General features: G+C 59.9%; 2 protein-coding genes across 3 annotated transcripts; one reads left to right on the top strand and one right to left on the bottom strand.

Moving 5' to 3' along the window:
- The first annotated feature begins 3,667 nt into the window (after positions 1-3,667).
- Positions 3,668-10,070, top strand: sstr1b (somatostatin receptor 1b). 2 transcript variants are annotated; one of them, XM_069180475.1, is made up of 4 exons: positions 3,668-3,939; positions 4,829-4,873; positions 6,441-6,509; positions 6,891-10,070. In XM_069180475.1, the coding sequence occupies exons 1-4, from the start codon at positions 3,750-3,752 to the stop codon at positions 8,168-8,170; spliced, it is 1,584 nt and encodes a 527-aa protein (XP_069036576.1). In that variant the 5' UTR covers positions 3,668-3,749; the 3' UTR covers positions 8,171-10,070. The 2 variants fall into 2 exon arrangements, with proteins under 2 accessions (XP_069036576.1, XP_069036577.1); XM_069180476.1 differs by lacking the exon at positions 4,829-4,873 and having other exon boundaries at positions 3,670-3,939.
- Positions 10,071-16,457: 6,387 nt separating this feature from the next.
- cd248a (CD248 molecule, endosialin a) lies at positions 16,458-20,893 on the bottom strand. Its single transcript, XM_069180444.1, has 2 exons — positions 17,771-20,893; positions 16,458-17,633 (listed from the first exon to the last, which is right to left on the bottom strand). The coding sequence occupies exon 1, from the start codon at positions 20,540-20,542 to the stop codon at positions 18,050-18,052; it is 2,493 nt and encodes an 830-aa protein (XP_069036545.1). The 5' UTR covers positions 20,543-20,893; the 3' UTR covers positions 16,458-17,633; positions 17,771-18,049.
- Between the last annotated feature and the right edge of the window lie 2,781 nt (positions 20,894-23,674).

Genomic DNA, 23,674 nt, shown 5'->3' with positions numbered 1-23,674 from the left:
GAATGTGGAGTAGCACAGGGACAGTCCGAAACACGTAATCCGGGGGGCTTGGCCGATCGGGGAAGCATTGAGTCCAGTCACCAGGGAAAATCCCAAGAAAAACACAATCCAAGGAGCGTGGTCAAAAGGCAGGAGCAAAGGTTAGGAACCAGGAGATCAGTCAGAAAGGTTGGAAACACACAAGAGAATACCACAGGAGACTTCTCGATACTGAGCACGGGTTGGTGTGTGAGGGAACTTTAAATAGTGAAGGGAGAGGGCCGTGGTTGGATCATTGGTCCGGGAGTGAGAATGTGTGGAATCTGGTGCCTGTGGGAATGTGGGACTGCCCCCCCCCGCCCAATCGATCTTTTTCACCCTGGGCGGGGGGGGATATTCAGCACCATGGCAGAGTCAGAGTGCAATGATTACCAGAGAAAACAAACCCACGATCCCTTTTTCTCACCTCCAGACTTTTCTTTAAGAACGTGATCTAGAGACGGACTCACTATCATAGTTGTGTCCCCATATGGATTTTATTAGGCTTTTACCCTGATCTCGCTGGGCTTTACTGCACTGTACTGTGCTTTTACCCTGATCTCACTGGGCTTTACTGCACTGTACTGTGCTTTTACCTTGATCTCACTGGGCTCTACTGAGCTGTACTGTACCATGCTTTTACGCTGATCTTACTGGGCTTTACTGCACTGTACTGTGCTTTTACCCTGCTCTCACTGGGCTGTACTGCGCTGTATTAATCACTGTCCTCCTCTCTCGGTCTGCGAGTACCTGTAATAATGTGTTGTCAGTGAGCCTCAGATCAGCGTGTGGATACAGCGGGGGGCTCTGTGTCGTACTGGCAGTTCGCACGTTAATCACCTCTCGGGCTGAGCCAGGCACAACACGCTGCCAGCTGTGCCACAGTCCCGATCTGCACCGCCGGGCCGAGCAGCAGGGGGACACAGGGCCTGTGACCAGCCTGGGGCCAATTATCTCCAGCAGCTGTGTGTGTGTGTGCGTGTGTGTGTGTGAGTGTGTGTGTGTGGGGAGGGTGTGTGTGTGCGTGTGTGTGTGCGTGTGTGTGAGGGTGTGGGGGTGTGTGTGTGGGGAGGGTGTGTGTGTGCACGTGGGGAGGGTGTGGGGGTGTGTGTGTGTGAGTGCGTGTGGGGAGGGTGTGTGTGTGCACGTGGGGAGGGTGTGGGGGTGTGTGTGTGTGAGTGCGTGTGGGGACGGTGTGTGTGTGCGCGTGTGGGGGTGTGTGGGGGGTGTGGGTGTGTGTGTGGGGAGGGTGTGTGGGTGTGTGTGTGCGTGTGGGTGTGTGTGTGTGGGGAGGGTGTGTGTGTGTGGGGAGGGTGTGTGTGTGTGTGGGGAGGGTGTGGGTGTGTGTGTGTGGGGAGGGTGTGTGTGTGTGTGTGTGTGGGGAGGGTGTGGGGGTGTGTGTGTGTGTGTGTGTGGGGAGGGTGTGGGGGTGTGTGTGTGTGTGTGTGGGGAGGGTGTGTGTGTGTGTGTGTGTGTGTGTGTGGGGAGGGTGTGGATGGGTTGCTGTAACGGCCTTCTGCACCTGACGTGTGCTTCAGGAGCCTTTGTGCATTCCGCGCACACTTCCTTCCTGTTGCCAGGGAAACTGCTCAAGTCCAGAAACCCGGCACTGCGGAGATCAGCTCCTGCCTTTCTGAAATCCTGAACCCCCCCCACCCCCGTCCCCCATCCCCCTTTCCTCGAACCTGTCCCCTGACCCACACCCCAGCGACTGGAGGACCTCACTGGAAGAAAGCCATGCTGTTCCACACCCCCACCCCCCTTTGTGTAAAAAAATCCAGCTGCTTCTTGAGAGAAGACCGGGGACGGGCTTCACCGATGGGGCTGGTTAGCTTGTCGCAGACCCCAACCTCCCTTGGTATAAAGGGGTGACTAATATTCCTGTTCCCAGGTTCCGATCTGCACTGATGGCACGCGGACACTTCATGGGATGAACTGAACACGCTGGGTAAACTGACCACTTTACCAACCCAAAGTGAACACACTGAGTAAGCTGAACACCTTATTAACTGAACATGCACAGAGTGAACTGAACACATTGGGTGAGCCGAACATTTTACTAACCGAACGCGTGCAGAGGGAACTGAACACATTACAGTCTGAGCTGCACGCACACACACACACACCCCAGCAAACGCACAAAGGACGAGAGAGGGCAAAAAAATCGATCACCTTTCTCTACTCTGCCAACACTCTGAGGTGCCTTATCTCTGCGTGTGAAAGAGGGACGAGTGTCTGTCCCCTGTCCCCAGCCACGGGGGGGGGCTGCCTGAGCCCCCCAGCGTTCAGCTGACTTAGACAAGCCAGGCAAATCGCCCAAGATAAAGAATTACAGGAGCTTGAATAAAGATATGGAATATATAAACAGAGATCTGTAATCAGTACTTGCATACAAAGCAGTTTCCAGTTTGGGGTGGGAGGGGGGTGTGTTGTATTGTGAAGAGCTGTCGGCTTTCCGGCAGATTAGAGACAGGTCCCAGCTCTGAGCCCAGATCCACTTGGGAAATCTGCGGGTAATTCCGGGCACGGCGCAGGTCAGGACCCCCCGGATTCAAGCGGATTAGCGCGGAGTCGCGGAGCTCTTCAAGCAGAGCCGGGGGGGTCTGGGTCGTGGGGCGTGGAGCACCAGTCTGTCCCCGTGCCGGCTACGAGAGATTGCACAGGAGGGGCGCGGCGGTGCCGGGGCGCCGGGTTCACATCCGAGTGTGCTGTCCGTGGGGAGTTTGCATGTTCTCCCTGGGTTTGTCTGTGTTTCCTCTGGGTGCTCCACTCTCCTCCCACACTCAAGTGCTGGTGGGCTCATTGGCTTCTGGGAAGACTGGCAGTGGTGCGAGTGTGTGTGTATGAGTGTGTGTGTGTGTGCCCTGCGATGGACTGGTGTCCCGTCCAGGGTGTGTGTGTGTGTGTGTGCCCTGCGATGGACTGGCGGCCTGTCTGGGTGAGTGTGTGTGTGTGCCCTGCGATGGACTGGCGTTCTGTCTGGGTGTGTGTGTGTGTGAGTGTGTGTGTGTGAGTGTGTGTGCCCTGCGATGGACTGGCGGCCTGTCCGGGTGTGTGTGTGTGTGAGTGTGTGTGTGTGTGCCCTGCGATGGACTGGCGTTCTGTCCAGGTGTGTGTGTGTGTGTGTGTGTGTGTGTGTGTGTGTGTGTGTGTGTGATTGTGTGAGTGTGTGTGCCCTGCGATGGACTGGCGTTCTGTCCGGGTGTGTGTGTGTGTGTGTGTGTGTGTGTGTGTGTGTGATTGTGTGAGTGTGTGTGCCCTGCGATGGACTGGCGTCCCGGCAGGGGTGTACCCCGCCCTGCGCCTGGTGTTGGCCAGGATACGCCCCGGCCCTGAGCTGGATGAGTGGTGACTGAGAAGGATGTGACGTGATGACGCTGTCAAACGCCTGGTTTGTGGACTCAGGTGCCGAACGGCCGTGTCATGACGTCACGACATTCCGTCAGAGCCAGGACGTGTCCAGGAAAGCCGTGTCAACTCCCTTCAGCCCATGAGCTCGTCAAGGCGGGAGAAAATCCCCCTTTCTGCGGCTATTCGGAGAGCTGAGAATTCAAGACCCCCCCCCCCTCACGATTCTAGGGGACGATATAGCGCCTTTCTCGATCCATAAAGACCCTTCTCGTGCAGGAACGCAGCGGGAGAAGAGAAGCGGGGATTAATCGGAGAGAAACGGGAGAAATGGCCCGTTTCTTTTTCTCCTGTTCTGTTTTTTTACCCCCGCTCTCGAGCAGATGGGTAGCATTTTCTTGAGCCGTCGCCGCAGAGCTCACACACACACACACGCACGCACGCGCGCGCGCGCACACACACACACACAGACAGACACACGGTCCTCGCGGCGGCGCGAGGCGTCCATTCCTCGACACGCCGGCCGGGCGGATCGGCGTGGATCTGTCCCGTCAGGAGCCGCTGGCCGGAGAGGTATTGGGGCCTGCGGGGGGGGGGGTCGGGGCTCAGCCCGGTGGGTGGGGGGGTCGGCGGGGGGGCGCAGCGCCGCCTCCGCCGCCGCCGCCGCCGCCTCAGACAGCAGGAGAGAGGCTCTCCCGTCCGCGACAAGACGATCGCAGATCCAAGCCAGACGCCCGGGGGGAGGCGAACCGGGTCCCAGCATCGCAAACCCCTCAGAGAGAGGGGCTGCTGGAGCGCTCCCGGGCCGGCTCTCACGGACACAGACGTAGCAGAGGAGCAGGACGCAGGGAAGGGAGAGAGAGGGGGAGAGGGGGAGAGGGAGCCCCTCCGAGCCCGACACCTGCTGCTCCTCCAGGGCCGGGCTGTCCGGGAGCGGGGGGCGGTCAGACCCGCCCTGCCCGCCGGCTGATCCCGCTGCCCGGCGGGGCGGTCCTGAAACACACGGGGGGCTGGGACGGCTCGTCTCCGGTACGTCAGTCTCCTCAGGAGCTGCGGAGCTCGGATCCGGGTCCCCGAGGCGAGAGAGACCGTTATCGATCACCCCCCGCCACCACCACCACCCAGTCAGCCTCCTGTGCCTCTCGGACCCGGGCCGGCTGCTCCGTCTCCTCCTCTGTCGCCCGTGGGCGCCCAACCCTAGCGCGCGCGCTGCGAGCCACGGGGGGCTGCACCCCTCAAAGAGGAGGAGCCTGCCCCTGCACGCCCCCCCCCCCGACCACACACACACACACACGCACACACACACTCGCACCTTCTCCTCCTTCGGGAATTGTGGACGAGCTGCGTCGCCGTGGCTCAGCAGAGCAGCTTCGCCGGTTGCGGTCCGTTCCGCCGCCTGACCTGCGTCTCCCTTCCTCCCTCTCTTCCTCCGCTCCTCTGGGACCCCGGCCGCCACCCGCAGCGCAGGGCTGCCCCCGCCGCTTCAGGGACGCCGCCGGGGGGGGGGGTAGGTACAGAGGGAGTCCGTCTGTCCGTCCGTCCGTCTGTCCGTCCGCCCGCGCGCGTCCCCGCGCCGGTTCACCGCCTATCGCCCGCCCCCGAGCCGCTCCTGCCGCGAAAACAAGAGGGGTACCACCTGGGGGGTCGTGTGGGAGGCTTGGGGGGGGGCCTTCCGGGTTGGTCGTCGCCGTGCGGGGTAGCACCGGAAATATCCCCCTGGCCTGGGACTCCAGCTCCCACCAGGAATTGCGCCCGGGATCGATTTTATTGTGTGAAGTTTGCTTACAGATCAATGAACGTCTCTCTGTCCGTCTCCGTCTCCCCCTGTCTCTGTTTCCACGGCTCCCTGTCTCTCTGCCTGTCTCCGTCTCTCCCTGTCTCTGTTTCCACGGCTCCCTGTCTCTCTGCCCGTCTCTGTCTCTCCCTGTCTCTCTGCCCGTCTCCGTCTCTCCCTGTCTCTGTTTCTCTCCCTGTCTCTCTGCCCGTCTCCGTCTCTCCCTGTCTCTGTTTCTGTCCTTGTCTCTCTGCCCGTCTCCATCTGTCTCTGTTTCTCTGTCAAGATCTACAGCTCCAGCCCACACGCTGGCCCTCTGTCTGTCTGGCTGTTGATGTGTACTCTGCTGTCCCTTTGCGTTTCCTGATGGACGTCTTTCCCCCGGCCTCCCCCCTGTCCTGGTGTCTTCCCGCTCCCCCCTCGTCCCAGCGCAGTTCCCACACGGCTCTCCACGCCCGGCTCCTCTCCCTGCCCGTGTGTCGGCCCCTGCTCCGTGTTCTCAGAGGGGCCGGATCGCCGCCGGTCGGCTCGCGTTCCCAGGGAAAATTCCGTCCCCCCCCCCAAGGATCTCTCAATCCAATCCGAGTCAGTCTCATCCCGATCTGTCCGTTACCGGGCCGCCTGTGGGAAAATCCGTGGGCTGGACAGCCCCTCCTTGCAGCGTGAGGCACTATATCTGTATCGGAGGCAAGTCAGGGCTCCAGATTCGGAACTGGGAGGTTGCAGGTTCAAATCCGAGGTGGGGGGGCACAGCTGCGGAACCGTATTTCACCTGGACTGCTTCGGGAAGATGCATATCTGGATAAATGAGCAGGAAAACCAGTAGCTTGGGACAAAAGCAGCCCCGAATGAATGACTAATATATCCGTTGTGTAAACCTCTAAACTGCGGTTGAAATGAATATGTGCGTCTGCTGTGTCTGTAGGACTGTATTACACATCGCTTGCTGCCTCCGTCTTGCTGCCTGCAGTCCCTGCAGGGCTGTGTGCTCGTCTTTGATCGAGAGTCTCAGGGCCTGGCGTGCCCCCCTGCGAGAATGCCCACTTACTGGAGCTCACAGCCCCCCGGCGGCGTCGTCTGCTGTCCCAACGCCTGGGAGTCGTTTTGAGTCACTCAGCGTCTTTAACCGATCGCTGACCGGAGCCCTCAAGCGCACGCGTGCGAATCAAAACAGAACTCGGTCCCAGATTGAATTCTACTGTGCCACCCCCCAGGCCCTGGAGACGTCCAGTCCTATCTCACGGAAACCATCTCCGAGCAGACAGGGTGCTTGACCTCTGCTCTTCTCTTTGTCCTTTAGGATCGGCGCGCCAGGAACCCAGCCCTACAGCCAGACTCTCCGCAGAGCAGGAGAGAGAGACGCACAGAGGTCGGACTTGTGCCGCCTGTGCCACCTGTACCATCTGTTCTGTCTGTATCATTAGACACACCTGTGTCACCTGCGCCATCTGTTCTGTCTGTATCGTTAGACACACCTGTGTCACCTGTGTCAATGGTCATTAGACACACCTGTGCCACCTGCGCCATCTGTTCTACCTGTGTTGTTACAGACACCTGTGCCGCCTGTGCCAACGGTGTCAATGGTCATTAGACACACCTGTGCCAAACATCACCTGTGCCTTCTGTTGTGCCTGTGATATCAGAGGCATGTGTGATCTCTGCCAGGGTGCCCTCCTCGAGCTTGTGAGATAAACCTGGGGCTCCTGCGTCCAGCTGTGCGGACTCACCCGGACCTGCTCTAATCCCACAGCGCCTTCGACTTCGGCAGAGGCCACACCTGAAGCACGCCGCCCGGGCCCGGTCCAGGCTGGATCGAGCCCCCCCCCGGGAGAGCAGCGCTCGCAGATCTTCGGTGCCGTTTCGGAGGAGGATGCCGGGCGATTCGCGCAGGCGCTGACTGAGCACCGGGGCCGGGGCGTCCCCCCAAGGGCAGGGATGGCGGCGGGCAACGGGACGACGGAGCCCCCCTCGGACCCCCCGTTCAACGCCTCCCTGGGCTACGGGGAGCCGGAGCAGGACGTGAGCAAGATCGTCATCCCCTCCATCTACGCCCTGGTGTGCTGCGTGGGGCTGACGGGCAACGCCATGGTCATCTACGTCATCCTCAAGTACGCCAAGATGAAGACGGCCACCAACATCTACATCCTGAACCTGGCCATCGCGGACGAGCTCTTCATGCTGAGCGTGCCCTTCCTGGCCACGGCGGCCGCCCTGCGCCGCTGGCCCTTCGGCGCGCTGGCCTGCAGGCTGGTGCTCAGCGTGGACGGCATCAACATGTTCACCAGCGTCTTCTGCCTGACGGTGCTGAGCGTGGACCGCTACATCGCCGTGGCCCACCCCATCCGCGCCGCCCGCTACCGCCGGCCCACCGTGGCCAAGGCCATCAACGTCTGCGTGTGGGCGCTCTCGCTGGTGGTCATCCTGCCCATCATCGTCTTCGCCGGCACCGTGCCGCGGGGCGACGGCGGGGTGGAGTGCAACTTCCTGTGGCCCGAGCCGTCCTGGTCGGAGGCCTTCGTGGTGTACACCTTCCTGCTGGGCTTCCTGCTGCCCGTGGCGGCCATCTGCCTGTGCTACTGCCTGATCGTGGCCAAGATGCGGGCCGTGGCGCTGAGGGCCGGCTGGCTGCAGCGGCGCCGCTCGGAGAAGAAGATCACCCGCATGGTGCTGCTGGTGGTGACCGTCTTCGTGGCCTGCTGGCTGCCCTTCTACGTCGCCCAGCTGCTCAGCGTCTTCCGCCGGCCGCCGGACCCCGTGGTCAACCAGCTCTTCGTGGTCCTCAGCTACGCCAACAGCGGCGCCAACCCCATCCTCTACGGCTTCGTCTCCGACAACTTCCGCCGCTCCTTCCAGCGCCTGGTGTGCCTGCGCTGGATGGACAGCCGGCTGGACGCCGAGCAGGTGGACTACTGCGCCGTGGCGCTGCGCCGGCCGGTCCCCTGCGGGCCCCGGGCGTCCCCCAAGGAGCCGCTGGCCTCGGAGATGGTCTACCACAACGGCACCTGCAACTCGCGCACCACCACCCTCTGAGCAGCGCCTCCCTCCCGGGGGGTTGGAAGGACGCCGCCAGGCCCGGACCTTAGCTCGCCAAAATTTGTGTTTGTTTTTTTTTGCTAGGCTGTCCGACAGCTCCTCCTGCTGGCGGCTTGGACAGCTCTGAAATCACGCAGATCTTTTCCATACCGGGGCAAGAAACAGCCGCCCCACTCTGAGGGAGAGTGGGCACGGCACAGGGATGGTGGTGGTGGTGGGGGGTGAATATTTCTCAGCACCTCAAAGAGCAACTTTCATCCTGAAGCTGTCCGTGTCCGTGGTCCTGCCTTTTACCGGTTGCTTGAAAGAATTTGAAAGTTTTGCCAACGAAAAAATCAAGTGCAGTAGAGCCCAGCGAGATCAGGGTAAAAGCACAGTACAGCGCAGTAGAGCCCAGCGAGATCAGGGTAAAAGCACAGTACAGCACAGTAGAGCCCAGTGAGATCGGGGTAAAAGGACAGTACAGCACAGTAGAGCCCAGTGAGATCGGGGTAAAAGGACAGTACAGTGCAGTAGAGCCCAGTGAGATCAGGGTAAAAGGACAGTACAGCGCAGTAAAGCCCAGTGAGATCAGGGTAAAAGCACAGAACAGCGCAGTAAAGCCCAGTGAGATCAGGGTAAAAGCACAGTACAGTGCAGTAAAGCCCAGTGAGATCAGGGTAAAAGCACAGTACAGCGCAGTAGAGCCCAGTGAGATCGGGGTAAAAGCACAGTACAGCACAGTAGAGCCCAGTGAGATTGGGGTAAAAAGGACAGTACAGCGCAGTAGAGCCCAGTGAGATCAGGGTAAAAGCACAGTCCAGCGCAGTAGAGCCCAGTGAGATCAGGGTAAAAGCACAGCACAGCGCAGTAAAGCCCAGTGAGATCGGGGTAAAAGCACAGTACAGTGGTGATTAAGGCTGACCAGTCCCCAGGCAGGTCAAATCCAGGAGGATCCGGATTTAAAAAGCAATCCTGCAATCCCGAAAAAAAAAAAAAACAGCTGGAGAACAGGGACATAAGAACATGCTTCACTGACATTCAAGAATCATTACTTACTGCATGAGCTGTTGACCTCTTTTTTTCCATCCTCTATCGTGCAAGGATACAATGTCCCAAGATATATCCTGGAACGATCTGTAAATAAAGAAAACGATCCCAGGTTTCCACCTGAAGTGAAGCAAAAAGCTAACGATGTTATGGCAAACCACAGAGTGATTACACCCCTAATTACCCGCGCGGCTACAAGCCTTCAGAGCAGGGGAGCGTAGTAATTACATAACAGCAGGGGAGTTGTTTAAGGACATCATGGAGTTTCTTTTGTCTACTAGCCAATTGATCTTCAGCTTTAACAATATGGCTGGGCAGCTTGTTCCACACTCCCACCACCCTCTGTGTAAAGTAAAGCCTCCTGTCCTGATTGGAGGATCTCATCCAGCTGTGTCTTGAAAGGAGCCAGGGTGCTAGCTTCAGCAACACAACTGGGCAGCTTGTTCCACACTCCCACCACCCTCTGTGTAAAGTGGTGCCTCAAGTCCTGACTGCAGGATCTCACCCAGCTGTGTCTCGAGAGAAACCAGGGTATCAGCTCCAACAGCCTGGCTGGACAGCTTGTCACCCATGTGGACTCCGGCAGGCGAGGGCTGTGGACTTCGGACAGCCACCCTGGCCTGCAGCAGCTGACGTGGCGAGACCCGGAAACGAGGAACGCCAGGAGCACCCTGACCTCTGTGTCTCCCAGGAGGCGGTGAGCCAAGAGGCCAGCTCACACCAGGCTGTCAGAGTGCCATCTTCTCCCCCTTGCGGCGCGCTGTGACCGATGCAGGAATTGTATGTGTAACAAAGCTGTCTAGATGTTATCCTATAGATACAGTACGTTGATGTGTATTTTCCTAATAAAACTCGCAAATTGCAACCAGCCCCTCTCCCATGCACTTGTGTTGTGATCTTTGGCATTAACGGCTTAGAAAGGAAAAACAGATCCATCCCACCACCGAGCTCTAAGGGCCTCACGCTGTGTGTGCCTGTGATGTGAGATGACAATGGCAGTCGATGCTTTGAACTGCAGACGGTTCACGGCAGACAGGGCCCTGTCTAGTGTTACTCCTGGCCCGGGGTCTCTGCACCAGCTGCCAGCTGAGTTTTGAATTGTTTTGAGAATCTCACCTGCATATACACCCCCGCTGATCGGCGACGCCCACTTGATGCTCAGCTGTCTGGGGAGTCTGTGCTACAGTTGGCCCGGCTGGTGCGGCCCGGGTTTGTGCGGGCGACAGCTGAACCCCAAAACCACGCTTTATGAGACAGGCACTCCAAAAGAATGGGGGAACTCTGAGCGTTCAGACGTTTCTTGAAAGAAGCCAGGCTTCAACATCAGGGCAGGGGGCAGGCTGTTCCCTGCTCCCACCACCCTTAGTGTAAAGAGGTTCCTCCTGTCCTGACTGGAGGATCTCACGCAGGTGTTTCCTGAGAGAAGCCAGGGTATTGGGTGCAATATGGGTAGGCCCGCTTGTTCCACACTCCCACCACCCTTAGTGTAAAGAAGTGACTCCTGTCCTGACTGGAGGGTCTCATCCAGCTGTGTCTTGAGAAAAGCCAGGGTATCGGCTTCAACAGGGATAGGCAACTTGTCCTGCAACTCACTCACTTGAAACAGCCTTTTATAAGGACTTTAATAAGTCTGTCTTTTTTTCTGCCATCTGCCCTAAATGATTATCCTATTTTGATGTTTATCACATTCCGAAACACAGGAAGTGAAGGCAAAGCTCATCAGGCATTCACCGCAGGAGCATAAAAACAACGAAGTGAAAGAAGAAAAAAACAATTTAATTTGTCATTTGAAAAGCTGCCTTCGTCAAGCCCCTGAAACCCCGAGAGGTCAGCGGCGCGATTCTGTGGAATACCAACAGGGCGAAACTGCTCATCTGAAATTCTGGGGAACACACCTGCACGACCGGCACCTGAGGGGGACTCACCTAATGAATCTGTACCTTCAGGGCACTCAGACACCATCCGCAGAATACCAAAAAATAAACAATCAAATCCCAGGTCTCGCTGATCCCTTCACACAGTGCGTCTTGGCCTCACTCGAATATTAAACAGACTCCAAATCCAGACAGAATCGGTTGTAAGAAGGGAACTTTAGTACACAAACACCTGCACACTGCTCCAGTACACAAACACACACGTCCACACACTCGCACCAGTACACAAACACACGCACATCTGCACACACTCGCACCAGTGCACAAACACCTGCACACTGCTCCAGTACACAAACACACACACGTCCACACACTCGCACAGTACACAAACACACACACATCCACACACTCGCACCAGTACACAAACACACACACATCTGCACACACTCGCACCAGTGCACAAACACCTGCACACTGCTCCAGTACACAAACACACACACGTCCACACACTCGCACAGTACACAAACACACACACATCCACACACTCGCACCAGTACACAAACACACACACATCTGCACACACTCGCACCAGTACACAAACACACACATGTCCACACACTTTCACCAGTACACAAACACACACACATCTGCATACTCACACCAGTACACAAACACCTGCACACTGCTCCAGTACACAAACACACACACATCTGCAAACTCACACCAGTACACAAACACACACACACATCTGCACACTGCGCAGAAACCCTACACAGCAGCCATATCACCCTGCAGCTCACCACCAGCAGCCCACTGAAGCCCAGCAGTGTGAGCCGGGCCAGTACCTGGAGGGGAGACTCCTGGGAGAGCTGAGGCTGCTGCTGGAAGAGGTGTGAGTGGGGCCAGCAGGGGGCGCTCACCCTGCGGTCTGTGTGGGGCCTAATGCCCCAGTATAGTGACGGGGACACTGTACTGTAAAAAGGCGCCGTCCTTCGGATGAGACGTAAAACCAGACTCTCTGTGGTCATTAGAATTCCCAGGGCGTTTCTCAAAAAGAGTGGGGGTGTCTCTGTGAGAGATCACCTCTCCCTCTCTCAGTGCAAGTCTTCTCTTCTACCCAAGCAGCTGACCCCCAACCTCACCTGAACATAGATTCTACCGCCCTCGTCCAGCAGGACCTACCCAGGTGCCCACGTACAGAGCAAGCGGCTCCTAAGCCTTGTGTGAGGAGTCTCCTGGACACTGGGGCCTGAAGCAACACTCGAACCAGTGACCACATGGGATTTCTGTGTGCGCCCACCGCAGTCCTTCCAGAGCTCCGGCAGGGACCACCTCCAGTTCCCACTGCGGGGGGCTGGACGGAGGGCGGTTCTAGAGTCCTGCCTCTAGGGTGTGCTCACGATCCCCCCCCCCCCCCCCACCCCAGGCCGCGTGCCCCCAGGCCTGAGAAGGAAAGCGATTGAGCGGAAAGCTATTTCAAGCGATTCTGTTACTGGTCCCAGGTCAGCCGCATCTGGTTCCAACTAGAGAGCATAACGAGCCATTGTACGCTCTGGTGTCTGTGCCAGGGAGCCACGCGAGCTGGGGACCCTGTCCTGCGCCGCGCTGGACGACACCGGTCCCCCCGCCGGGCCCCTCCCACACGGACACCCCCCTCCCTGTCGTCAAGGGTGCGTTCCGGACCACGCCGCCTGAGCCGAGCCCCAGCCTCTGGGAAAATTGCCCTGACTTCTACCGTATGCTGGAAGGTTTCCGCGAGCGAGTCAGTACTGGGGCGTTTCTGGAGAACAGTCGGGCTCTTAACCCCAGTGTCCTGGCCCAGTTCCCCCTTGGCCTTTACCCCTCATGGCCTCCCAATAACCCCCCTCTCTGAACTGGCTCCATCACTCTGCTCTCCTCCCCACTGAGAGCTGGGGTGTGGGGAGCGGACTGGCGCATCATCCAGGTGGGGGTACACACTGCTGGGGGGGGTGGAGGGGATCCCCATGACCTGGAAAGAGCTCTGAGTGGAGGGTCCAGAAAGGTGCTATAGAAGCTTAAGGAATTATTCTTATTCTTAAAGGAGGGTGCACTGTGTACCCTTGTTTGCAAGCATTGCACCCCAGAGTGAAGGGGTACAAGGGAAGCCAGTTTTCCAGAGGCAGGGAAAGGACTCGGAGGCGCTCCGTCTCTTCGGTCTTCAACGGAACCCCAACCAGGGGGAATGACACGAGTGCCTCTCGGAGGCGGGGGACGACCCTTGACCCCTGGGGGTCTGCTTCTCCATCAGCGGGGACCAAGGGGGTGAGCACGGAGGCCTGACAACAGGAGGCCCGTCTTTACAGTAAGAGTGGCAGGGGTTTGTAGCAAAGTGCCTGTAGCACAATTATCACTGAGGCGATGCTAATACACTCTGGCCTGGATCTGGGTTCAAAGGCCTTATAACCCGACTAAAGCCCTGCGAACTGATTTTTTGCCCACCTGGCTGGAACCACTTAGAACATGGCTGCTAGCCCAACAGAGCAGCTCTCTCTCCCAGCCCCTACCTGCGTCTGAGAAGGCCACCGACTGCCCGGTGCTATTCAGGCTTCAGTGGACAGTGCTGTGGCCAGGGGGCACCAGAGGCCACCTCCCTGAACATCCTCCCCTCTGCCAAACCGCCCACCGACACACTTCCTGCTGAGCACCTCGAAACAGATCACAGGCCGTTGCGTTTCAGCGAACATAACGGTGGGTTAATGGAGGTTTGTCCCCTCTTGGCTTTAGAAATTAAAAATAAGCTGTCCTCCCTACCCAACACTCCCTGGAAAAGGCGGCTCACAGCGGCCCGCGTGAGGCTGGACCTCTGGCCTTGCCCTCTGTTAGAGAGGACGCTGGCTGATCGCCGGCTCCTTCCCCCACAGAAGACAAAAGAGTCTGTCCAGAGCTGCTCGGCAACGGCCCCCGACTGCAGACTGCGCCGTCCACATGTGTTTCCAATATCCTCCAGCCACCCCCCTCCCTCTGCTGTCACGCCCTGCTCAGTGCCGGTCCGCTCCAGAGCACACACACGCACAGAGTGTACCTCACTGGGACGAGCACACAGAGCGGGGCTGAGATCAGGGTAAAAACACAGTACAGCGCAGTAGAGCCCAGTGAGATCGGGGTAAAAGCACAGTACAACACAGTAGAGCCCAGTGAGATCAGGGTAAAAAACACAGTACAGCGCAGTAGAGCCCAGTGAGATCAGGGTAAAAGCACAGTACAACACAGTAGAGCCCAGTGAGATCAGGGTAAAAACACAGTACAGCGCAGTAGAGCCCAGTGAGATCGGGGTAAAAGCACAGTACAACACAGTAGAGCCCAGTGAGATCAGGGTAAAAAACACAGTACAGCGCAGTAGAGCCCAGTGAGATCAGGGTAAAAGCACAGTACAACACAGTAGAGCCCAGTGAGATCAGGGTAAAAAACACAGTACAGCGCAGTAGAGCCCAGTGAGATCGGGGTAAAAGCACAGTACAACACAGTAGAGCCCAGTGAGATCAGGGTAAAAACACAGTACAGCGCAGTAGAGCCCAGTGAGATCGGGGTAAAAGCACAGTACAACACAGTAGAGCCCAGTGAGATCAGGGTAAAAACACAGTACAGCGCAGTAGAGCCCAGTGAGATCGGGTTAAAAGCACACTACAGCGCAGTAAAGCCCATTGAGATCAGGGTAAAAGCACAGTCCAGTGTAGTAAATCTCAGTGAGATCAGGGTAAAAGCACAGTCCAGTGTAGTAAATCTCAGTGAGATCAGGGTAAAAGCACAGTCCAGTGTAGTAAATCTCAGTGAGAGTACTGCAAGAACTGAATTGTAAATCGCTTTGGGCGGCAGTGCCAGGCGTGCGTTATTACAATTGACCACCCGAGGGCGTCACGGAGGGGGGCGCTGGGAGTGGGGCGGGCAGCTCCAGAGGAGGCAGTGATCGAACCCGGGGCGGAGGGGGAGGGCTGCCAGCCACACACACTGTTCTCATTAAGCGCCGGGGGGAGAGAGAGGAGGAAGGGTCTGGTTACAGACCTCTGCGCTGTAACCCGATGCCTCACTGTGCTACATTGTTTCACAGAATCCAGCTCTCTCTCGGCCTCGGCACACGGGCTCGGGCCAGGGGGGGGTCACCCTCAGGACCCCCAGAGCTCCAGAGCTCCAGACCCGCGGGGCTGGAGCTGGGGAAAATATCCAGGGACATCATCGGGAACTCCCAGGAGAGTCTGTCGCTCAGAGCCTGCCCTGCACTCCGGTGTCCCTGTCCGCGCGGTCTCTCATCCACCCCTCTCACGAGACACATGCCCGGGCACGAGGGGGCTCACGGACCTGTACCCCGTTCTGCGTTCTCACCCCACCCAGAGCGATCTGTGCTGGCACCCAGCTGCTAGGCCGGGCACCTGACTGGAGCAGTCTGAACACAGTGCAAAGCTCACGGGTGCGATGGCTGTACCTCCCCTGGGGTTTGAACCCGCAGCCCTCCTGTTACGAGCCCACCACCCTAGGACCACTCCTAGCTCCGGCAGCTACGCGCGTCCGAAATGTCACCCGTGAGCGCCGAGCGTGGGCGGCGGAGCCTGTCCCAGACACCCACAACTCTTTGTGTAAAAGAAGGCCTTCCTTTTTCCCCAACTCTAACTGGACTCCCCTCGAAGTTTCCAATGAGGAGTTACGAAGCCTGCAGCAGCTCTGTCTTCTGTCTGTCTGTACCCCCCCCTCATGTTTGACCAGACACCTCCTGTCGACCTCCTGCGTCCGTGCTCCTCTGTGCACCTCAAGTGCGGACTAGTGTCCCTACAGTGACCCTCATACGGGAGCTGACCTCTGGGGCTGACCTTTAACCTTTCACCTTAGCGCGACAGCCATGCCATCTTGCCGATCCGCCACAAAGGACACGACCCAGAGAGTGGGATCTGGGCAACACCTTCCTGTCCCTCAGGTGAGGCTGCCTGCTGTTCGAGGGCACCTGAACAGCATTTAGGGGTCCGGGCACAAGCCAGGAAGTCCCGAAACGGGTTGAAAGAGCACCACGCGCGAATCCCTTCTGCTTTGATCGAGGTCTTGGAATCGAAAGGCAGCTGCAACATTGCGCGCAGAAAGAGATCTTTGCGGTCGTTATTCCCACGGCTAGACGCTGTCTGCCCGAATCCCTCAGCCTGTCACCTGCCAGTTTGACCGCTCGCCGGGAGAGCACTCCAGGGCGAGGCTCTTTGTCATATCTGTTCTGGTGACTGTCATATCCTCTGCTCCTGTTGCACAGGCACGGGATCGCGACAGAGACCCGGAAGCTCTGAGGGTCACACTTTCGGGCGAGACCTCTCTTTCGCAGTTTCCCGACTGCAACGGTTCTTAAAAAACCCCGACACCGACCCAGCGGCGAGACCAGGACAGTAAGACCCGTTATAAACCCGTTTAATTTACAAGCCCACATTTTCAGATACAGTGACAGGGGGGAATCGGCGGCGGACCCAGCTCGGGTTTCAGCAAGAGTCCACAGACACACGGGCGACTAGAGTCTCTTTCCCTTCGTCTGAGTCCGTGCGGGAGGAAAAGCAGGCAGATCGCCCGGCTGCAGTTCTCACTCCGAGCGGCCAGGGGGCGCCCTTGCTTCAGGCTCCCCAGTGAAAGCTGTAGGGTGGCCTGGAAAGGCTCACCCCTTCGTCCTCAGGCCCTTCTGGGTGCCGGACCGGCTTGTGACGTCATCCCCAAGCAGGACGGTTAATAACTGAGAGGGGGGGTGGCGACCTCGGTTGAGGGGGGCTGGTTGCGGCCTGGGGGTGCTGCACCGGGGGTCCCCTCACCCCCAAGCTGTGACTCCACACTGGATTCCGAGGACGTGCAGGCGCATCGATGAGTAATATGTCATTGGAAAAGAAGTGGACATTTCTGAGGTGCCCCCAAAATGCAATATATACATACTCCTGTATTTGTCCATTGAAAGTCCACTGGGACCGAGGGATAAAGAACACACGTACAGAAACTCACACACTCGTGTATATATAGGGATATGCAGACATTTCAGCCTATCACTCACCAGGTACACTGGCGTGAGCTCTACCCCAGCGGCGGGCGGCGCGCTGGCTGGCTGCGATGCGCGCACCCCGTCCTGCTCGTCATCGCCGCCCGGGGAGCGGGGACGCGCCGCCGGCGGGCCGAGTCGTTCCAGCGCGATGATCTCACCGCCTGCTGGAGCGGCCAGGCCGGGGGCGAGACGGTGGAGGGGGGGGGCGCCAGGCGATTCTGGTGCCCCGGTACCCCCGGTGGGCATCCAGGGCGCAAATTTCCGCATGTGAAACGACACGCCAGCGGGATCGCTTCAGCAGACCCTGACAGTCCGGCGAAGCGGTTCAAGAGCTCGCAAATCCCGAGCCGTTTAGGAGGGAAGGGATTACCGAATATTCCCGACTTTTCTATAAGGCTCTATAAAGCACAACATTCCTAGATGATACATACACAGTGTGTCTAAAAACGGCCTCTCGGAGGTTGTTTTGGGACGTGTCAGCGCCGGAGAAGACATTTTTTTTTCTTTCATTTTCCATTTTCGCGACTGAGCCGAGCTGTTTCAGCGGCAGCTGAGGGGAAAAAAAATAATGAGAGAGAGAGAGAGGACTCCCCCCCCACCGGCGCAGTTTGAAAGAAAAAATAAACAGCACCAGGGACAGAAATGTAGACCCCCCCTTCCCCCCTCCAGCTCCACACACACACACACACCATTCCCACGGCCTGTCTTCGGCCTCCTGCAGAGGAATAGCGCAGCCCCTCCGGTCCGGTCCGGTCCGGTCCGATCCGAGCCCGGCGGGGTGCTGTCTCAGAGCGTCTCTGTGGGTGATCGGTCGGCGGCTGAAGGGGCGAGGGGACTGCGCGCCCGGATAGTTCGGTTCTGGGTGCGGCCCGGCTCGCAGTGCGGGTCCCCCCCCCCAGCCAGCGCTCTCGCGGTGTCCCGGGGTCCCGGGGTCCCGGGGCGGGCCGGGGTGCCGGGGGCGGCGGCCTAGACGCCCTGCTTGCCGGCGGAGCTGGTGATCCAGCGGTAGCAGTCGGCCACGCTCTTGCTGCGCGGGCGCACGGCGCAGCGGGTGCAGTACACGATGCCCAGCGCCACCATCACCACCACGAAGATGGACAGGGGCACCAGCAGGGCCACCAGCAGCCAGCTGTTGTCCCGGCGCTGCCTGGAGATGCCGCCGGGGGGCGCCTCGCTGCCCGGCGCGGGGGGTGTAGGGGTGCCGGGGGGGCCGGCTGTCGAAGGGGGGGAGGGAGGGCTGTGCCAGCCGGAGGTGCCCCCCTCTTCGTCTTCGGGTGAGGCTCTGCCCCCCGAACCCGCCGCCGCCGCCGTGGCCCCTGGGGTGCCTGGAGAGGGGGCGCCCTGGTGCTCGGAGGCGGCCGCGGGGGGCGAGGAGGGCGGGACCTCCCCTATCCTTCCCGTTCGCCACCGGTCGGGCGTGGGGTCAGGGGGGGCCGCCCGTCCGGAGGTGGGGCGACCCCGATTCTCCGGGTGGGTCGTGGTCAGCCCCTCGGGGGGCGTGTCGGTCTCCCAGCCGAAATCAGGGGGTACCCACACCAGGCCGGGCTGGTAGGTCAGCCAGTCCAGAGCTGGGGTGTCTGTGGGCCAGTCCAGAGGTGGGGTGTCTGTGGGCCAGTGGGGGGGTGGGGTGTCTGTGGGCCGGTCGGGGTGTGGGGTGTCTGTGGGCCAGTCCAGAGCTGGGGTGTCTGTGGGCCAGTCCAGAAGTGGGGTGTCAGTGGGCAGGTCGGGGTGTGGGGTGTCTGTGGGCCAGTGGGGGGGTGGGGTGTCTGTGGGCCAGTCCAGAAGTGGGGTGTCAGTGGGCAGGTCGGGGTGCGGGGTGTCTGTGGGCCACTCAGGGGGTGGGGTGTCTGTGGGCCAGTCCAGAAGTGGGGTGTCTGTGGGCAGGTCGGGGTGCGGGGTGTCAGTGGGCCACTCAGGGGGTGGGGTGTCTGTGGGCCAGTCCAGAGGTGGGGTGTCCGTGGGCCAGCCGGGGAGCTCGGGGGCCCAGCCGAAAGCGGGGTCCCCCGGGATCCAGCCGAAGTCCGGCAGGCCAGAGGGCCAGGGGAGGGGGGGCGGGGGCGGCGGGGGGGACGGGGCGGCGGCGGCGGGGGGCGGCGGCGCCCCGGCGGCGCTCAGGGGCCGGCAGGAGGCCCCGTCGGGCTCCAGGGCGTAGCTCTCCCCGCAGTGGCACTCGAACCCGCCCTCGTAGTTGACGCACATCTGCTGGCAGGTGCCCGGGATCTGGCACTCGTCCACGTCCAGGCAGCGGGTGGGCTCGCCGGGCGGCGCCGCGTAGCCCAGACGGCAGTGGCACTCGTAGGAGCCGGGCCGGTTCTCGCAGGCGTGCTCGCAGGGCCCGGCCCGGCACTCGTCCACGTCCTCGCAGCGCCCGCCGCCCGCCGCCCGCCAGCCCTCCTCGCAGGCGCACTCGAAGGTGCCGGGGGCGTTGAGGCAGCGCTGCTGGCAGGGGCCGCCCAGGCACTCGTCCACGTCCAGGCAGCCGCGGCCGTCCGGCGCCAGCAGGTACCCCTCGGGGCAGGCGCAGAGGAAGCCCCCGCCGGCGGCGTGGCACTCGAACTCGCAGGGGTCCCCCCGGCAGGCGTCCGCCGGCCCGCAGCTCTGCCCGTCGGCGCCCAGCTCGTAGCCCTCCAGGCACTCGCAGTAGTAGTGGGCGTCCGCGGCCCGGCAGAGGTGCTGGCAGCCGCCGTTGTCGCGCCGGCACCAGTCCCGGGGGGCGTCGGAGCAGAAGGGCGCCTCCCTGCTCCAGCCCGTGCCCCCGTCCTCCCGCTGCAGGCACAGGGCCGACTGGTCCCCCCTGGTGCCCTCCGGGCAGGGCACGCTGGCCACCGAGCCGAAGGGCACGTGGCTCAGCAGGGCGCTGACCAGGTGGAAGGGGGTGGAGTAGAGCACGGGGCCGCCCCCCTCGCTCTCCAGGGGCGGGCACATGCCCCTGTAGGCGTAGCGGCACAGGTAGCCGTCCACGGGCAGCGTGCACGAGCCGTCCTGCCACTTGAGGTTGTCCTGGCGGTCTCGGGGGTCCTGGCTGTGGGTCATGACCACGCAGCGGGGCGCGGCGCAGGTGCTGGGCGAGTCCTCGCGCAGCCAGTGGGTGTACTGGGTGTCCTGGTCGCCCGTGATCCAGGTGAAGCCGCGCAGGGGCCGGGTGGCCGAGCACTGGCGTGGCTGGCGCTGGAGCCCGATCCAGATGCGGGCCCGGGCCCGGGCGGCCGCGCGGGGCTCCAGGCCCGAGAAGAGCTCGTGGATCAGCGCCGCCTCCTCGGGCCGCTTCACGGTGGCCAGGTTGCCGCCCCGGTCCCTGCAGCTCCTCCAGGCGTCCAGGAAGGTCTTGCGCTGGAAGTAGACGGCGTAGCAGCCCCCCGGCCGACACAGGGCATCCCGCTCCCCGAGGTCCTGGGCCAGGCCGGCGCCGGCCAGCCACAGCAGGGACGCCAGCAGGCAGGAGCGCCACAGCGGCCCCATCTCCGCCCCGGGGCCCGCTCCCCCGGCTCTTCTCTCTGCTCTTCCCCGGACCTCACCTCCTCCCTCTCCCTGGGGCTCTCTCTTCACTCCTTCGCTCTTTCTCCGCTGCCTTCTGCACACTCCCTTTGTTCTGCTCTGTCTCTCGCTCCGTCTCTCTGTCTCTCTCTGTCTCTCGCTCCGTCTCTCTGTCTCTCTCTGTCTCTCTCTCTCTCCGTCTCCGTCTCTCCCTGCTGCTCGCCAGAGCTCCAGCTCCTGCACTGAGAGCTCGCAGTCTGTCCCGGGACTTTTCGCCAGGGAGAGGGGAGGGAGAGAGGAGAGAGAGGGAGAGGGAGGGGGAGCCGAGAGGAGGAATGTATGTTTTAGGGAAAGGAGAGTGTGTGTGTGTGTGTCCGCGTGTGTCAGTGTGTGTGTGTGGGAGTGAGAGCCTGTGTGTTTGCCAGTTTGTTTGTTTGTTTGTGAGTGTGTGTCAGCGGGTGTGTGAAGAATCGTGTTTAGGTGTTTGCGTGTCAGCGTGAGTATCTCACAGTGTAGTGTTGTGTCAGTTTGTGTACTTGTTAGTGTGTGTGAGACTGAATCTGTGCTCAAGACAGCAAAAGTGTACTGGTTTGTGTGCAAGCGTACGATTCTGCGAGTGTGAATGAGTGTGTGAGTGTGTGTGTGTGTGAGATTGTGTGTGAGTGTGAGAGTGACAGGGTGTGTGAACGTGTGTGTGTGTGAGCCGTATGGTTTTCATAACTCTTTGTAAGCAGGCGATCTGGGACCCTGCCATCTATCTGCCTTTCTCTCCCCTGCAAGGCGATCCAGCCAGGAGACTTTTAAACCCTCCTTTTTTAAACTTTTTGATTCTTTAAGGATGAAATAAAAAAAAAAGAATGATTAAGCCAGCAAGAGGGCGGCCTGGACTCCCCGCTGCTGCCCTGACATTTCTGTCCCTCCACATCTCTCCTCCCTGTTCTCTCATTCTCTCCTCTCTCCCCCCTCCCTGCCCCCCTCCCTCGCTCCGTCTCCTGCTTGGGGCTTGGGGAGCTTGGGACGCCTCACAATAAGCGCAGGTATCGAAAAGAAAATGACAGCGAGACGCCTCTTAAAGCACACCTCCCGAGCCTGGGGGAGCCATTGAGAAACATCAGGTGGCCTGCTGTAACTGGCGTCGGTGGACCAGCAGGGGGCGCCCTTCCCTCTAGGCCAAAATTGCCCCACCCAGTGCCCCTGGGACGCTGCGCTGTGGGAGACGCCAGTGAGAGGTTATACCCGTGTCGGGTCCCGGGTCGTGAAAGAGGGCTGTCCGCGAGGCTAGGGGTGTGAACGGGCTAAAGTCCGTTCCAGGCTAAAGTCCAGGGCAGTTGGTTCTGGATGGGTTTCGGCCATCGTGCAGGTAATCTGCAGCGATCCCCTTCTGCATCAGGAGGTCATAACGGACGTCGTCTGGAACGGACGTGTCGGTCCAGGGAAGTGGGTATGAAGACCCCCGGTCGGCGCCGGTTCCACCTTTCCAGTGAAATTCCGTTCGGGCATTACAGAGGCGACTGCTGCCTCTCCCCGTCCTCTCCCGGAAGTCGGAATTCCTCCCTGATTCCCCTGAAGCCATCCCTCCTCCTCGAAACCCCACGGGGGTCCTCGGTTCCATTCCGTTTTTTTGTGCTGTCTGTGTGGAGCTTGCATGTTCTTCCCATGCTCCAGTTCCCTCCCACAGTCCTCAGGCATGCTCTTGGGTTCATGGACTTCTGGGAAAACTGGCCCCGGTGTGAACGTGTGTGCCCTAGAATGGACTGGTGTCCCATCCAGGGTGTACCCCGCCTTGCGCCCGTTGCTTGCTGGGATTGAACCAAAAAGGAAGAACGGGAGATAATGTCTATGACAACAAAAAAGTCATCCTTACTGCTACTACCGAGGAACCACGCGTCTCGCTTACAGCAAGACCGAGGATGTGGGGGGGGCGGGGGGCGGTCTGCCACAGTCTGGAGAGGAAATCGCCAGACCACAACAAGCTCATTAAACAGCAACACACTGCTCCGCGCCGATCCTCCGAGAGCGCTGGCTCTGCTGAAACCCAAGCCTCCCAAAAAATGCGTGCTCCTTCACCGCAGAGCAGTCTTTAAACAGCAGAGACCTGCAGTTAACTGTTCGCACCCCTCACCAGGCATCTGCTGCAGATCAGGGCCTGACAGATGTTCTGTCAACATCTGGGCCGCTGTTCTGCTATCACACGGTGCCAGGACAGTGTCTGCCCAGGCGTTGGTCAGGGAATCCCGCTGGGGAGCTCCATTGCACCCTGCGCCACTGACGTCAGGGCCGAAGGGCAGGGACGAACAGGGGGAAAGTTCATTGAAACGCTGTAACACGAAACCCGCTTCTTAACCAGCCCAAACACTACACCTTCGACCCCAGATCTCGCTCTGAACTTCGGTGCCCTGTGTATGGCTCCCACCTTCCTGGCCTGTCATGGCTGCTCTCGCTGGGGCAATAGGCATCACAGCAGGATCACCAACAGCACTGATCCGGTTCACCGATCGGTGGCCACAACAACCCACTGTGGCTGACCATCAAGGCCACCTGCTCATCTTCCTCCTGCCCTGGCTATTTCATCGCCGTGCTTGTCTGGACTGTGTGTTGTGGATTTTCCCTGTGGCTTAATTCCGTGTTTTTCCTGGCTTAGACACCCGTCTTACTTCTTCGGCTTTGATTCTGGGGTTTTGTCCTGGTGACTTTGCTCCTGGTTTTGACCTCAACCTATTCCTGGTCTACGCCGGTGGGCTGCGTTTTTTTTTTGGGCCTGCCTCCCTGTTGCAACCTCCTACTCCCCCGAGCCCAGTGAGCCCAGCGGTGTTGCGCCGCGCCCAGGCTGAGATGGAACTGCGACGCTAATGGAAAACAAACTGCCGGACCTCTGGCCTTCCCACCATTGCCCCCCGCCCGTGTCCTGACCAGAGCACCCCCCGACCTGGACTCCAGTCCCAAACTGGGCCGCGCCGCCCAAAACACGGCTCTGAGCAGACCCAAACGCACCTCTGTGGCCACCCGAATCCCAGCCAGACCCCCATCACGGTCTGCGCCCGGCTGAGATCAGATGCCCGGAACCAGTTCAAAACATCACTGGCAGCCAGGGCAGGGATGGGAGCGCTGGAGTAATCT

The sequence above is a fragment of the Lepisosteus oculatus genome, chromosome 18 (assembly GCF_040954835.1).
Source record: "Lepisosteus oculatus isolate fLepOcu1 chromosome 18, fLepOcu1.hap2, whole genome shotgun sequence".
Lineage (NCBI taxonomy): Eukaryota > Metazoa > Chordata > Actinopteri > Semionotiformes > Lepisosteidae > Lepisosteus > Lepisosteus oculatus.
This window is presented reverse-complemented; position numbering and strand designations above follow the sequence as displayed.